This window comes from Penaeus monodon, chromosome 26 (genome assembly GCF_015228065.2).
Source record: "Penaeus monodon isolate SGIC_2016 chromosome 26, NSTDA_Pmon_1, whole genome shotgun sequence".
In the NCBI taxonomy this organism is placed as follows: Eukaryota; Metazoa; Arthropoda; class Malacostraca; order Decapoda; family Penaeidae; genus Penaeus; species Penaeus monodon.
In genome coordinates, this window is record NC_051411.1 from 9673256 (window position 1) to 9690793 (window position 17538).

The 17538-nt window shown below is 36.7% G+C and overlaps 1 protein-coding gene across 5 annotated transcripts; it reads right to left on the reverse strand.

Annotated features, from left to right (window-relative positions):
* On the reverse strand, positions 1 to 15732 carry LOC119589900. Of its 5 annotated transcripts, none has more exons than XM_037938541.1 (17): positions 15627 to 15732; positions 14297 to 14610; positions 13157 to 13394; positions 12495 to 12580; positions 12198 to 12352; positions 11852 to 11956; positions 11579 to 11739; positions 11005 to 11167; positions 10617 to 10739; positions 9210 to 9496; positions 8666 to 8828; positions 7780 to 7912; positions 6389 to 7414; positions 5258 to 5566; positions 3863 to 4017; positions 3290 to 3398; positions 1 to 1560 (listed from the first exon to the last, which is right to left on the reverse strand). In XM_037938541.1, the coding sequence occupies exons 1-17, from the start codon at positions 15688 to 15690 to the stop codon at positions 1555 to 1557; spliced, it is 3597 nt and encodes a 1198-aa protein (XP_037794469.1). In that variant the 5' UTR covers positions 15691 to 15732; the 3' UTR covers positions 1 to 1554. The 5 variants fall into 5 exon arrangements, with proteins under 5 accessions (XP_037794469.1, XP_037794472.1, XP_037794471.1 ...); XM_037938544.1 differs by having other exon boundaries at positions 6389 to 7399; positions 9237 to 9496; positions 13142 to 13394; XM_037938543.1 differs by having other exon boundaries at positions 9237 to 9496; positions 13142 to 13394.
* Positions 15733 to 17538: the final 1806 nt, after the last annotated feature.

Here is a 17538-nt window from a genome sequence, read left to right on the forward strand (position 1 = left end):
TTTTTATTTAAAAATGTATTCCACTGATGCACAATATTCACTAATGACATAATTTTCATAGTTAACCACCATAATTGCCTCAGATGTTACTATGAAAATAACATCTCTACACACACATATAACCCAATGTTTAGCAATAATTACCTGACCTCAAGTTTTATTGATCAGAACATTCATATGGTCACAATAAATCTTGGCAACAAAATTATTACTTTGTTTACGATTTTAACAAGCAACTGCAAAAGTAGTTCAATGTGGAGGTGCAAGTTCAAAATGGAATGAGTAACTATTTACAAAATTTGTTTATATGAGTGACCCATTTGCTTATAGATGGCATGAAAAACATCTCACTGAAAACACTGTCATATGTGGGTATTTTTGTAATAAATAAAAAATCAGACAGTAATTAAATAAATTACTGACAGTAATGACAACAAAACAAGTACATAAATTACATTTCTAAAATGCTCTTTTCCACACACATTTTCATCCAATAAATAAAATGAAGTTTCAACCTCCACATCAGAGGACACGGATAAATATTTTTTTCACAATATTTATTGAGCATTAGAAATATCTCTTGGATATTGTCACATTCCTTGCTATTAAGAAAATAGAAGATAATATCTAATTACCTAAGTCATCTCCTTCCCTTGGTTCTTTTGCACTTATAATAATAATGATAATATCAATCCTCTTAATATCAGTATCTCAAAAAAACACCATACTGAGAATTTTACTCCATCGTAAATATCCCAGCCAAGAGCATGTTAATAATTTTGATTTTTTTTTTTTTTTTTTTTTTTTTTTTACAATAGTATTACTATTTGAGATTTAGAAACCTTTACCAAAAGATTAGAAGTATCTACTGGGATAAGGGGTGAGATTTCTTTTTCCAAATGCTGAACACAAGACTGTATATTATTAGTAATACAACCTATTATACAGATTAGTAGGCCTGTCTTCAAAAATACTATCAATTCCACTTGCAAACACCCTTTGTGTCCGTAAATTGGATATAAAATATCTCCTATTTTTGTTACGTTATAAACATTCACACACACACACACACAAGCGCGTTCATATGTGTGCTTTCAACGTCACCAACATCCATACACGAATGCATTCTCTCTGTCTCTCACGCTATTAACTCACATATATTCACTCTCTCAATAACACACATTTCTCTGGTAAAAAAGAACCAGGCTATGATTTCCAAGAAATCTCATGAGCTCTCCATTTATATTTTACACAGTAAAAGAGAAATATACAATTCCACTTTAATAAAAGTATAAACAAGAAAATAAGTTACATTGTTGGTTTCATCATGAATAACTGAAGAAACTACAATAAAGACAAAGAAGCTGGTTCCTGTACTGAGGATACTTACATAAAAAAGAAGAAGAAAAAATAAAGAATAAACCTCTAACCAAATTACTCTTGCTTTGAGGGCCTCATTCAAGAGCATTTGCATTCATTCCAATAGCAGAGGAGAGAGAGGTACCAAACCCATTAGAAAATGCTTGCGTGTAGGGCAGGAGTGCACCCATAGGTCTACGTCTGAAAAAAGAGGAAAATATATGATCCTGTGTCATCATGCCATGGTGTGCCATTGATGGCAACTAGTGGGGGAGGGGGAACCTGGTTTTCAAATCTACCCTACTACAAAACTCCCCATGGAAGAAACTGCATGATACTGTTATCTAGAATGTTACCCCCGACTCTACCAGGAGTAAATATTAGAAAGAATACTTCTGTTTCTAATATATCAACAGTTCCGTAAGGTGTTCTGCTGTGTGGACTAAAGTCTATTTGCAATTTACCATGTTTGCAGAAAAAAAATACACATCATAGTCTATGAAATATTGATGGTCTCACATTTATGAGAAACAATCAACAGTTAACCAGTTTGGTGCTGAACTCAGAAAGAAAGGCAGGGAGAGAGGAGAGTAAATATGTAAATATATAAATACACACACGCACATGCACACGCACCCACACAAATGTATATATAACAGATATGTATATATGTATGTATGTATATATATATATATATATGTATGTATGTATATATATATATATATATATATATAGAGAGAGAGAGAGAGAGAGAGAGAGAGAGAGAGAGAGAGAGAGAGAGAGAGAGAGAGAGAGAGAGAGAGAGAGAGAGAGAGAGAGAGAGAGAATGGGGGGTCTCAACATTAACATCTGTCTACATTAAACTGATGACAAGGATTCAGAGCCTTAAAGAAATAACAAGAAAGAGCGTATGTAGCAGCTGGAATTTGGCAACAAATGGTTAAAACTGTTTCTTATACATCAAATAGCAAAAAAAATTAAAATATTTCCCTCAGCACAGTTTACACAGTAAAACACCTTATAGGCACATGGATAAAGGTAAAGGTTAAAGAAATAGCAGCCACAGTACAATAAAACCCAAACAAGAGGATGGAGGTTGAGCATATTGGCATTAGCTGGATCCATTCTTCAGTCTTGGAATAATTTTAGATATCATTTGTGGACCTAAAAATGGCTCTTATTTGAACAAAACCTTTCTTGCTCCTTCACTAGCGAAAGTGAATAAGTTCAAGTGTGGTTATATTTTCCTAAAAATTGGTATTGCTAAGCTTAAATGATATTCACACATGCAAAGATTCTACATGTAAGCCTCAAATTTACTGCTAAAAGACTAGAAATGAAAATTTACCTAACTAGAAATATTTTCCACAGGAAAAAAAAAAAAAAAAAAAAAAAAAAAAAAAAAAAAAAAAAAAAAAAAAAAAAAAAAAAAAACATGCTACATCCATGCAAATTCATTGCAAACCCTTGCTATGAAGAGATACTACTATTTCAAAAAATGATACTAACTACAGTCATTAAATATTCCAGCTTACCTACAGAATAATAACTACTATCTTTACAGTAAGCGGTACGAATATACTTTAAAAAACAAACTTAAAAAACACCTTTATGGTCCATTAAAAAGAAACCTTAAAAGTATCATTCAAACCAATGAAAAGCTCGAGAAATAAGTAAAAATATCCTTTTTTCCACTTTTTTTCCAAGCCAATGAGATACTCAATGTAGAAAAAATATTTGTGCTAAAAACTCCAAATAAAATTTGATACATAAGCAGACAACAAAAAACAAACAAAAAAAAAAAACAAACAAAAAAACAAGCATTCTCAGCCAAGGCCAAATGCACAAACAAACACATGAACGAAAGCTATCAGTAGCCTTGAGGGATGGCCATATTCCACTGAATATGAGCCAAGTCAACAGTCCTTACCGCATTATCACAGTCCTCACAGAACCAAGAGTATCCGCGGCGTTTGGGAGACTTCTTAAGGGGCGGTTCCAAGCAGTTGAAATGGTAAGCTTTGTGGCATTCATCACAGCTATTAAAATCAAAGAGAAAGTGGGTAGAGGATTATTTATACAACATATTCATCAATACTGATCTCAAGCTCTTTCTACAGTCCTGAGGTAGGGGCTATTATGTTTTGTTTATGTCGCCACTAAGGTAATTGATTTACTTCTATTTTTCTTCACCCATGCCAATGATTAAACATGAATTGAAACTCCTGATTTGGTCTTACACACTAAACTTTTAAAAATATACAATCAGTCTGAAATGTCACATAATAGCATTTTTCGATAATACTGGACAAACATGGTAAACTAAGGCACACTGGATGAAAATAAGAAACAGAAAATGAAGAAGTACTAGAAGAAACTGTTTGAAACACTAACTATATCACCTAACCTTAAAACTATTCTGCTTCTTCTTTTCAGAGTAACATTAATGACTCTAGTCTACAATGCAGTATCAACCTATTTTAATAAGTTTATTTAAACTTACGAAACTGTGTTGGTTACTCCTCCCGTCTCTCCACAAACATCACATTTGCTAAACTGTTGTGGGTCACTTGGGTCTGAACGCCTGCGGTTGCCAGTGCCACTACCACCTGGGGACACTCGCGAGGTTCCACTGGTAGTAAAGGTGTTTGTGATGCTCTGGAAATACGAAAGGGAATAAGGCAAATATAATAAACTTTCAAATTATGTAGTGATAAGTAAATATATCAGTTTAATATATATATGTATTTGTACTGTAATGAAGATAATGATTTATTATGCTAGCATGGACCTGTGCCTCACAGCATCATCCTAAAAAATCCCCAGATTCTTCTTTAAAATAAATGAACACACATATAATCCCCATTATCCAATTGCGATATGCTCCACAGAAAAGGGTTGGAAAATTAGTTTTCTTCCAAACAAGGTTTTTACCACCAACTTGACTGTAGAAAAATATATAAAAAGGGGAAATATAGTGTAACTCATCACTTTACACTAACAGGCACTCTCCTCCTTGGTCAATTCAACCTGCGATGCAGTTATGCGACAGTACCCTATGGGTTGACAGCTTTACTCTTACTTAACCCTTTGCCGACGGGTGGCATGTACGTACATGCCATGGCATGGCTGGACTATCTGCCGGGGGCATGTACGTACATGCCAGTTTTTTTTTTTTTTTTACAATCACAGCAAAAGATTATTTTTCTGCCACTGAAAATGTGATTAAGTTGTTTTTAACACTTTCTCATTTTTACTTAAAAAAAAAAAAAAAACTATGATTTCAACTCCATGATACCACACACTGCTTATTTTATTCAGATTATAGAGCGAATAATGATCAACTATGGAGTCTATATAACAACAAAAATATCCTTCAGTCTTGATTTATCAGGAAATATGGCAAATAGACTTTAGAAAATAATGATAACTGAAAATACAACATATGCTAGTAGTATTACGAAGAAATGGCAAGGGATGCTGGTATTTGGCATGAGCGGTCGCACATGCTAGGGTGAAGATATAAGCCCCTGGCAGCGGGGCCTGGGCCACTATGAATACTACCCGTCGGGAAAAAGTTAAGATTGAAGTTCCATTCCATTCCTTTCCTTTACTTTCTGAGAAGACTTAGTACTGTACTACTCTCCATCTTCTTGTCTTGGCAAATTATAAATAATAACAATAAGTCTACATATGGGCTGACTGGGCATGATATACAATGGTATAGTAGGGGTAAATGTCAGCTAATTCATACAGGGTACAGACCTGTATCCACATTGGAAAAATGAAATGTTGGATAATGAGTCAAATAACAGGAATTACTTTAAATTAGTTCTTGCTTAAAAGGACAAAATGTTCATGACAACAGAAGAAGAAGAAGAAGACATGATGATCTTACCGTGCTTGCCTGGCTGGCAATGCTAAGAAGGGAGGAAGTCGATGACACTGTCCCCAGCTTGGAAGGGGGGGCCATGGGCTGTGTAAGAGTGTATCCTGGGGGCAGGGGAGGATAGCCAGCAGGGGGTGTGGTTGTTTGGTAGCTGGTGGGAATGACAGGTGTTATGCTGACACTGGATGGTGCAATGGAGGTGGGTGTCACTGGGGGAATAGAAGGGATAGGGGCCAACGTAGTGCCAACAGTGGAAGGGAGGGTGGTAATGGTGGCAGGAGGTGAGGTTTCCAGTGGCCTGGGACGCAGAGGCTTGATCTGCAGAGATAAAGTTTAAAAATAAGACATAATATATAATACAAATTTCAATTTACCTTATTAAAGGTGTGATATAATTACACAATATAGAAAGCAGATTAATTGTATATACCTATCTATCTATCCTATAAAGATGGCAATATAATTACAATAAATATTTCAAAAGAGCAATATGCAATAAAAATATTTTTATCCATTCTGGTGATTCTGCAATATGCAGATATTTATAATGTACAGTTGCCGCCTAACAATCACTAGGTTTGTACAGAACGAGAGACAGAAAAGAAAGAAAAAGGGGAAGGAGGAGAAACAAGTTGCATTATAAAAATATTTCATTTTAAAGAGTGCATTTAATTCATGCACATATTGTATCTGTAATACACAATAATCAAATGATCTCTGATCTGGCAAATTTTAGCAACTACTATAAGCAAAAGAATTCCAAAACAATATAGTAAAACTCCCCAAGACATTTCTTCAGGAAACCATAAATATACATATAAATAAAATAAGTTACAATATTGCAATAGATGTAAAAATTGATAGATGTATGCTTAGATAATTTATGTCCTACATTTTTAGGTTTTCAATATCAAGACACTGGGAGGAAACTAGTTGTATGGGGTCCCTGAAATGTGCAGTCTGATTTTTTTTTTTAACCCTCTAATTACTAAATAGTGTGAATGACCTGCTTGTCTTATTAATGGGGCTCAGAGTTTTTATCAGGCAAATAAAAACATCATTAGGTGTAAAAGAAAATTGACAAGGTCTCTTTCAGGTTACATAATGAGAGCATTATCTTAATCTGAGAGCAACACTAACCTTGATCCTGACAGGAGTGACCATCTCTGAGGCCATCTCTCCAAGGCCATGCTTGTCCCTGTGGTGATGCTTCTTCCTCTTCTTGCCTCCCTCCAGCTCCTTGTCTTTGTCCTTCTTCTTCTTCTTGCTGCCATCACGGTGCCTCTTCTCCTTCCTAGGCGACATCGGATCATCTTCAGCTGAGTGGAAAGACTCAGAGGTTGGGGAATGAAGAGATGCTACTGACGGGAGGGATTCCACACTTGTGTCCAAATGGATGTTGCTGCCTCCGCGCCGACGCATCACCGACTCTGAACTCTCTGCTACTGTCCCTGCTAAAGTCACAGGGATGCACTCAAGGCCAGGTGGTAAAGCTGGATGGGGCTGATGCATCTCCACCACTTCCACTGAGGAATCACCCTGAGTCTTAAGACCCTGTGACAGGGACACCTGAGGAGATTTTGACACATCTGTGCTTTGTTCTTGTATTTGTCGTCTATGACGAGAGGGTGAGGAGGTCTGTTGAGGCATCTCATGCCCGATAGAAGAGGCATCATTCTGAGCCCTACGTGTCTTACTGGGAGATAATGGTTCTGTTGTCGGCGTCACCACAGTTGAAGGAGACCCTTCCTGAGCAGCTTTTTTTCCCCTCACTGTGCGTGGCTCTGCTGGTGTCACTTGTTGCATTTCCTTGCAAGCACTGTCAGCCTGAGCCTTCTTCCCCTTGGGTGTAGAAGGTGATGATGTCACTTTACTGGCTGGGCTTGCCTCAACTGATTTGTTCCCCTGATCAACCTCTGTAAGGACTGCCTCTGTGTCTCCCTGTGACTTTCTTCTCTTCTTTGCTGTTTTCTTTCCTTCTCCACTTTTCCTCCTCTTGTTACCCACAGTCTTGGGAGGAGGTTCCTCCACAGACACAGGCAGCGATCCAACCCCAGGGTGATAGAGATGGGCAGGTGGAGTGTCTGGCAATGGTTGGCTCTGGCTTCCTGTCTGGAGCAAACCCACACTGGCTGTCTTTTCTCCCTCACTCTGGAGTAGACATAGCTTTGGTGTGGAAACAACCTCATCACTGATTGTCAAAACTTAAAATCCAGAGTTTAAAAACACTACATAAGATTTAATACCTACAACTCTTAATTTGGTTTGTACACCTACACTAGTACAGAATCTAAATCTTCACAAAGCACTGTTACACTGATTATAACAAAGCAAATGACTTTTATAAATATCAATAACCCATTTCCCCCCCCCCCCAAAAAAAAAAAAAAAAAAAAAAAAAATGTATACACAGCAAATTATTCATGGTATTAAATATGCAGCTTAAACAACCCCATCTAGATACTCAGCAAGACTGATCTCCTTCCTAAGTTTCTTATCACCTCTGAGAAAAGCCTGTGTGCCACTCTTACCTTTGGTTCCGATGCAATGGATGGGGAAAACTTAGCCGGCTCCTTGATGTTTCTGCGAAGTCTCCGAGGAGCAGCTGTATCCACCTCAGAGGCTTTGTCTGAATCCGAAGACTTGCAGCAGTCAGAGCATTGCCTGGTAATAGACCAGCAGCTATGTTATATGCCATGAGATAAAGATCATATGGGATATGGCTATCTAACATGAATTCTGTTGATATTTTGCTATAACTATCAGTAATCATAAAATCATTTTTACATTTCTGTGTGCAACTAGCTAACAGGAAAGACAGCAAAAGCAACCAGCTCATTAGATAAAAAAATGGTGAATAATTTATTACTATTACTCAGGACATATACAATGGATAATTTCTATTGTTCTGTGGTCAGGAAGTTGATCACTCATTACCATATATGTTATATTGCATCAACTTTCAATGGAAAGTGCAGTGGGATTACTATAATTTTATTTTTTTATTATTATTTTTTTTTTCAAATATATCCTCTTTAGATGCACATCATTTCTTGAATGTAAATGAAATTGATAAAAAAAAAAAAACAACTTCCTAATTATCTAAATTAGGTTAAATATCTTTTTTATTCTTTAAATAGTTGAATATATATATAAAAAAATAGTATTACTTTGATTTTGGGTAATGGTATGTACCCTAAACTTCTACCTAATTCAGAAAGTAATCATCTGATTTTGTGAAGTACCTATATACCTCCCACCAGCATTAAACATCTGCTAAATCTCATTTAATGCATAAGAAATACACCGACACATTATAATGTACCTTCAGATAAAAAAACAACAACAACATCCAACATATGGATTATATTTTTTTCTTTAGCTTTTTTTTTTTTTACTCAGTCACTCAAGACTCACCATCCCATCTGTTTTGTCTTCTTGGGCATGCGAGTGAGTGGTGGGTCCAGACAGGAGAGATGGTAGTAGTGCCCACATGTATCGCACTCAATTAACAGGTGTTGTTCCTTCGTTTGCTGACAAACACGACAGCGGTTAAGTGAGAGACCTCCTGACAGAGTATCTGAGGAGAAGAAATGACACATTTGAAGAATAAAAGTTTTCTATATATGTATATATATATATTTTGTAGATGTACCATATTTACAATGTCTCTCTTTCATTTACTTAAATTCACTGAACTATACTATGAAAAATGACAAGAAATAGGTAAAGAGAATAATTCAAGAGGAAATTAAATAAAAATACGAGAAGGGAGGAGAGAAAAAGCAACAATCTACAGTAAAACAGAGGAGATGACAACAAAGACCACAAAACAAATGAAGCCAAAGTCCAAAGCCAATATCCCTGATAAATGACATACGAAGGAAGGCTGAAAAATAAGTTTTAGAGAGTCTCACAGCTGGGGAGACAGCAGTACAACAAACACATGGGGGATATTTACCTTGCATATATGGTGACCAGCACTCACCTGCCCTGGGTGGGGGCTGCTCTGTCATCATCATCTTGGCCGCAGCCTTTGTCATGATGGGACCCCTCAGGCTGCCCTTGGGGAGAGGCCTGGTGGGCAGAGGTGGGCTTGGAGGGTTGTGTAAAGCTGCCACAACGGGGGGAAGTGGCAGGGGCCGCCCAGCTAGACCTTTGAGGAGGTCATGCATCTCTAGGGCCTTGTTCAATAACGTGTCATTTTCTGATTTTATCCTGTCGCACTCACGTTCCATGTGGCTACAGCTGAAATGCACCACATATATTAGCTACATAAAAACAGCTGGATAAATTTTTAAATAATTCTCAAACTCTCCTTTAACCCATAATTGACGGGTAGCATTCATAGAGGCCGGGGCCTCGCTGCCGGGGGCTTATATCGTCGCCCGAGCATGCGCGACCACTCATGCCAAATACCAGCATCCCATGCCGTTTCTTCGTAATACTACGAAGATATGTTGTATTTTCAATTTTCATTATTTTTTTACAGTCTCTACTTGCCAAACTTCCTGATAAATCGAGACTGAAGGGTATTTTTGTTGTTATATAGACTCCATAGTTGATCATTATTCGGTCTATAGTCCGAATAAAATAAGCAGTGTGTGGCATCATGGAGTTGAAATTGTTGGTTTGTTGCATTTTTTTTGTTTGTTGCATGGTAAAAATGAGAAAGTGTTAGAACCGACTTAATCACACTTTCACTGGCAAAAAAATAATCTTTTGCCGTGATTGTAACAAAAAAAAAACTCACAGCATGTCCATGCATACTCTATGGCATGTGCGTACGTGCCCCCGGCAGATGGTCCCGACATGCCATGGCATGTACGTACATGCCACCCGTTGGCAATGGGTTAAAACAATTAAAATCTTATCTTACTATAAGATATCAAGAAAAACAATTCACAAGATACAACAGTGCCTGCCTTAAGCAAACATGCCACAGTTTTCAATTTGCAACAGCAAATTAAACAGTGGCCATATTAAAAAAAAAAAAAAAAAAAAAAAAAAAAAAAAAAAAAAAAAAAAAAAAAAAATATATATATATATATATATATATATATATATATATATATATATAAATATAATATATATATATATATATATATATATATATATTATATATGTATATGTATATATATTATATATATATATATATATATATATATATATATATATATATATATATATATATATATATATATATATATATATAAGCATCAGTATTATGACCATTTTTTTTCCCCCAATAAATGAATGAATACATCTTTTACATATAATCGGTGGTGAGAAAGATTGAGGAATAAAAGAAAAATAAATAAAAAAAGAAGACTATCCACAGGAATATGACGAGGAGACAATGCCTTACCTCACTCGCAATTCCATTTCCTCTTGGATCAACTGTCCATTTTCTGTTAGGAGTTGATCAAGCCGTTCCTTCATCTCTGACAGCCGATTGGTCCGGTCAATGTAGTAGCTGATGAACTCAACACTAGAAATAAGACATCTGACTGAGTAGGCCTTTTCCACAAAACCAATGCCTCTAACTATGATTCCAAATAATAATTACCACAAAATCTTTACTGAATAAGTGCTGGACATAAGAGACTTCCTGTGAAATGTATTCAAAATCAGTGCTGCATGTAATATGGTGATTACAAGACACTGCCCATAAAATCAACAACACCTAATTCAAGCTGTCCCCTATGACAGACAGAAACAATTTCCTCAACTGCTATTGAGAGCCAATTCCTTACTTGAAGGCTGGTGGGATATGCCACTTCTTTCTAATGTCTCCAACATTGGCTGACTGTGCTGGCTGAGATTCTGTGCTGAGTCCCATGAGCTCGGTCTTGTGCAAGAGGGAGCGAAACAGAGAGGCTGATGTAGATAGTGCCCTGGGCATTTTCTGAGTGGGGTCTGAAAAGGACATGGCACAAATCAGTTGCAGCTTAAGCTCCTTAGTGACACAAAACCTAAATGAATAATGATTCTCTGTCTATTTCCCTGGCTATACATTACTTTTTGATGTGCATAAAAGATTACCTTTTTTTGTCATAGACAAATATGTCTGCACCTACTCACCCTATATTTTGCAGAATGTAAAACATTTCTTCAAATCTGAACCTGCATACAACAAAGTTACATTTGGGATCTATGAATCACCCTAATTCTGACAACTTTAGAATGACTTTAAACATACAGTACAATGTGCAATGAATTACAGATAACAAAACACACACACACACACACACAATTTTGTGTTCTATACATGTATGTAACATACATTTAGACACAGATATCATACTAAACATATGAGTCAAAACTCACACCAAGGTGTTGGTCGGTTATTTTTATTAAAAAGGTATTTATCCCGATAACGACTAAGTTTCCGTTGAATTCTGTCTTGCGTCTCCTGCGCAGCACCAAGCTTATCTGCTTCACCTTGCTTCATGTGAAGTTGTAGAGCCAGCCAATTACGCTTTCGTCTCCTGCAAAGAAAAGACAGAATGCGTTAATACATACACCATTCACATAATAAATTCAAAAAAAGGATATTTAGGAAACAAACAGACTTAGAATAGATGACATTTACTTTCTCACCTTATCAGTTCCCTGTCTGTGTGCAATTTACAGTGTGCATAATAGGGATCAGCTTGGTCTGCTTCACCATGGTTGACTTCTGAAAGCAGCCCTTCCCGTTGTGCACTAGAAGAAGAATCTATCATTCTAGTTTTCCTTCTAGGGTTAAGTTATATGTATTTTCAAAATATATAAAGAAGAAATATTCCTCATGGCTTCCTTGTATTATCTAAAAATACAGGTGATGATGATAATAACAAGCATAGATAAATGGGATCCAATCTGATCATGATATATAATACTTCATTCATTGTTACAAATGTAGAAAAAGGACACATGATACTGTAATGAAGTTTCCATCTCTCACCAGGTGACATGGAAGTATGCTCGACACATGCCAGCATCGCAACCAATGCAAACACCAGTCCTGGAGAATCTCTCATCTTCACATAATGTACAAGTTTTCGAGCCCCATCGACTGTATGGCATTTCAAAGAGTGTTGGAAATGACAATTTGTCAACCTACAGAGACAAAGCAGTGTTAACATTTATGAACAAAAATCAATCTTTAAACCAAATGAAAGGTATCAGTCAAGCAACAGTTACATTGGTATAAGAAAAGAATTTTTTGAATAAGGTACACATGAATGATGGCATTACTTACTTCACTAAATGCAACACCTGGGATGTAAAGTGCACATACGAGATGGACCCAACGACCCATCTCTGTCTCTTTGAATATTGTGTACCCTGTAAAACATTAAACTGGTAGAATTCCCACAAATTTTCTGTGTTGCACTTATTAATAGCCAGAAAAAGTCAATTATAAACCAAACACTCTATTCAAAATCAGTTTCTATAGATAAAAAGAAAGAAAAAATGAACAGAAGACTAATCTACAATATCTAAAAAGATACAAGAGGGCAAAATTACAAAATTTGTTTTTCTCAACAGCCTTTTGAAGATCATATAAAGAGGCTTCTAAAAATGGAATCTCATCTAAAAAGATATAAAGATGAGGTTGGTGATGATAATGATAATGATCAAAACTATGATGGCGGTGATGATAATGATAATGATCAAAACTATGATGGTGGTGATGATAATGATCAAAACTATGATGGTGGTGATGATAATGATAATGATCAAAACTATGAAGATCAATAGAATACCATTTACAGTGATAATGATGATGGATATAGCAATGCCAATGGAAAAGAGCCAATAGGGTAATCAGAAGAACTACTGAAGTTCTACAAATGGAGGGCGTTGGGCCAACCTATGGGCCTCACCCCAAGCTCGAAATATTACCTGCAGAACACTGACCTAAATTAGGGCAGAGTTCACAAGGAGGGTTGTCAACCCCAGCCTTACACGCATCACAAAACCAGGGTTCTGTTGAGCTGGATGACACTGTGCTTGACACTGAGATGGAATCGCTGATGCCATAGCAACCCTCGTGCACAGACACACTGCAGCCATCACATGTCACAATTTCATTGAGGTCATCTGAGTGGTCTCCTAGGCACACGGCACACACCAAGATCTTGGGGCGCTCTATGCCCTGGGTAAGGTTTAAAATAAAAAAAAAGAGCATTAAAGGAAATTCCTGAACATATCCATACCTAACAATAATATATATATGTAAAAATAAGTAAAAATGGTAATTTTCTAGAAGAAATTATCTCATGATCTCCATGTTTCAACAGCCAACAAACCTCAGTAATTTTTTACAGTACAAACACACTTGACACAGGCTAAGTCCCCAATTACACAAAACATACTTTAATCAGGAATAATCAGGTTTACTTTATCCGAAGGGAGGGTTAAGTGGGGGCTCTGCCTCCCAAAATCTCCTAGAAAACATTGTCTTCACCTTGCTATGCATGACAAGTTAGAGATAAAACTCATGAGCATTGATGGATTAGGCTGTTAGAAAGCACTTTCCATAATATTTTTCTTTTACTTGTGGCATTACTGTTTGTGTCTGCAAATTCATTCTTGTACCAACAACCACAACTCTTTGTCCTGTGCAAGAATATCTTTGATTTGCCCTAGCTTAGTGCATCCATACCATAAAGATTAACCTAAACCTTTTCCGGAAAGATAGGGTTCCTTCTCTGATGATTAATGACCAAGGAAATTTACAGCCTCTTTCTTGCCAGAATATGTATGGCAAAAAAATTTATTGTCCTTTTACAGAGTGAGCGCTTCATTCACTCTGGGCACCCTTTTAAAATCCTATGATCCGGGTGATTTGAATGAAAAAACTCTGCTTGAACAGCGAGTGACGTAAACGTGCTGTCATGGGAAAACTTGACAGGGCCGGGGTGACAGGAACTTGCTGTAATGAGACTTTCGACTGATGGCTCGGGTGATGGGAATGACTCACCACAAATAAATAAAGCTCTTGGAAGGTGATAAGACTCACTGGGCATTTAGTGAGAAAACACCATTAAAACTCACTTTTTCAAGTTCGAGAGCCTGCTTCTTCTTGGCCTGCTCTAGGAGCTGTGTGACTGTCATATCCTTTTCGCTGATCGGAGGTGCCTCAACCTCCTCCTCGCTCTCCTCCTCATCCTCCACATCCTCATTGTCATCATCGTCAATGTCCGGCGCATCGGGGTCACTGTTGATAGAAATGTCATCGTCGTCGTTCAACTTGGCCTCATCCACATTGAAATCGCTGTCGTCCGAGCTCTCCCCCAGGTCCAATTCTGCCAAGTCAATCAGTGCGGCTTTCGATGGCTTGACTTTCCTCTTGCCCGGTTCTCGATCCACTGAAATGGGGAAGCTGGTTACGTGGGGGTGGCTGGCAATAGGGGTAAAAATGTTGAGAATTTACGTAAATGATTGTGGACTGAAATGACATTTTTAAGCTCTGTGGCACATTCAGATCACATGAAAGTAGTTTGTAGTATTGTCATTTATCAAATCTACGCAGAAATTAAAGACTTGTACTTTTACAAGGCCTTAAGCACAACTACACACAGGAATTTTTATTGATTAATAAATGACATAAGATAAAGTCTACTTTACTGCTACACATTAGCATTCTTTATATGCAATTCTCATCTGTAATAAAACTATTTCAACCTTCTGAAAATGTTCCAGACTATTTAAAAATTAACAAGATAAAAAAAATAGATAAAGGTGGTAAATAAAAAATCAATATGAAAACAGAAGGAAATCTTAAAACATTAAAATAAAAATTACAATAATATAAAAAATATTGAAATATTCGAAAAGGTGTTAAAAGGAAAAACTGAAAGATGAAAGGTAAAAATGAAACAAAAAAATATATATACACAAAAAAGAACAATAAGAAAGCAAAAATTTTTATTAAAAAAAAAAAATAAAATAAGGACAAACCCAAAAACGAGCCAAATAACACCTAAATGGCGCAAAAAAAGCCTTTTATAATGATAATATCGAGAAATTCCAAGTGCCAAAACTTTCTAACTCATTTCACACACCACAGGCAATATTAAAAAAAAAACACACCTAGTAAATCCCGCCCTCGAAATCGCCAGCCTGTTCCCCAAGCACGTTTCCCACTCGCCGAAAAGTCCCCGGGAATAAATGACACGCGAGAAATAAGAATGAAACGAGAAAAAATTCCGCCCGTGTTCCCAGCGCCCAAGTCAAACCACCGCGCCCCTTCGCCCAGCGTTTCAAATGCTCATTTCCTCCTCGAAGGTCGTCCTTAAGCACTCCTCCTCGCACCCGGGGATGTCCTCGTTATTCCCTCGACGCTTTTCCACTGATCCACGGCTTGTTTTTCGACTCGACTCACCCATAGCACGCAAAAACAGGCCGACTGTGTCATTTTTGGAGGCCTTGTTTTCCTCCGCCATCATAGCGGCGTCTGCAGGGGGGAGGGACACCGAGCATAAACCAATTTCGAGTTTTAATTGGGGACTTGATTTGTTATGATTGTATTTTCGGAAATTATCTGAGGTATTTTTTATGTCTAATACTGAAGGGAGCGTAATTCGGTTTGATAATTACAGAGACACCGAGCCTAAACTTATTAGGATTGATTATATAAATTGATTTTTTTTTTTTTGGTACAACTTTTTTATATTAAAATTTTACGTGGGGATGTATGTATAGCTCCCCCAAAACGACAGATTCTAAGTTTCATATATCGTTATCTACTTTATCTATCTATCTACCCCTTTTCTCTGTCTCGATCCGTCTAATGATTTTTTTTTTTTTTTTTTTGGGGGGGAGAGGTTATTTATACTTATTTCACACAATGTACTGAAAGGAGAGACGGCGAGCATCAGATTTTTGTGTAATCACATATCACTGTCTACTTTTTTTCATGGCGAGAAAAGGACACTCTATTGATATATCTAAAACTTTTTTTTTTCGGCTTTAAATATGTACGTGGTGATGAAGATAATTGCAGACACTGAACCAAATGAAGATATTCATTGCTCCATTCATTCATTTTGTTGTATTTTAAGTATGTGATTTTTATTTATTTATTTATTTTTAACTATCTTTTCAAGGAGACACGTAGAGAAGAGACACCGAGCCTAGAGAAAAATCCGCTATTTATTATTATTATTATTTTTTTGTTGTTCGGGATTTGCTTTCAAGTCTTTTTTATTTATTGATTAATTTACTAGCGATTAAACTTTCCGAGGAGCATTTGATAAAATCTGCAAATAAGTATACTCGCCGTAAAAAGATTTTCGCAATACAGGTTGAATTAAGATTATTATAACGTTTGTTATTGTTACGAAATAAAACATAACCTTGTTAGATACATACGTCAAACACAAAAGACACTGTAGCTTTGCCAATTTATTTACAGAACGTGAAATATGAAGACATTTAATTTAGCCATCTCTTTGTAACGCATATCACGGCAAGACTCATGCACATACTTGTGCGCATACTCGCACTTACTCACACACACACACACACACGCGCACACACACACACACACCGCCCGCCACACACACAACACACACACACACACACACACACACACGACCACCACGACACACACACACACACACACACACACACACACACACACACACACACACACCACCACGCACGCACCACACACACACACACACACACACACACACACACACACACACACTTTTACTTACAGGCATGTGCGCACTCTTTTACACATCACACCAACATATACTGCAGATAAATGATGATAATAACTATTTTAATCTTACCAATACTTGTATTACTTGTACTACTAATGTAACTGATAATAATGGTAAGAAATATTATTAATACTGATAAGAATAGCATCAACAATTACAAAATGGTAACAACAACAACAATAATCACGATACTAATCATCATTACATAACGGTCAGTTTACCTTAATGAGCAGCGGTCGCTTTTCTCACAATTATTTTTTATTTCATTTTTTTTCCAGCACTACTCGTAACATTTCCACGATATGGAGATGAGCTGCATTTTAACTGTTCCTAAGTGAAGAAAAGTGGCCAGGAAATGCCTTAATTCACCGTAAATCCATAAACGAAGAGAAAGGCGGGGAGGGAATTTTTCCATTGATAGCGAGCACTTTTATCTTACTTCCGGGATCGATGCTACGGCTAATAATAATGATGGCAATGATTGCAATAATAAAGGTAATAATAATAAATGATAATGATAATGATGATGACGATAACGATGATGATAATAATATAATAATATAA

What these genes read in the sequence shown, in the direction of transcription:
- LOC119589900 (XM_037938540.1), bottom strand. Translation starts at nt 15,690, where the DNA reads ATGATGGCGGAGGAAAACAAGGCCTCCAAAAATGACACAGTCGGCCTG. An exon ending in AGGCTCTCGAACTTGAAAAA is followed by an intron (nt 13,395 to 14,296) that starts GTGAGTTTTAAT and finishes AACCTTACCCAG; the next exon opens with GGCATAGAGCGCCCCAAGAT. An exon ending in CCATTGCATCGGAACCAAAG is followed by an intron (nt 7,415 to 7,779) that starts GTAAGAGTGGCA and finishes TCCACACCAAAG; the next exon opens with CTATGTCTACTCCAGAGTGA.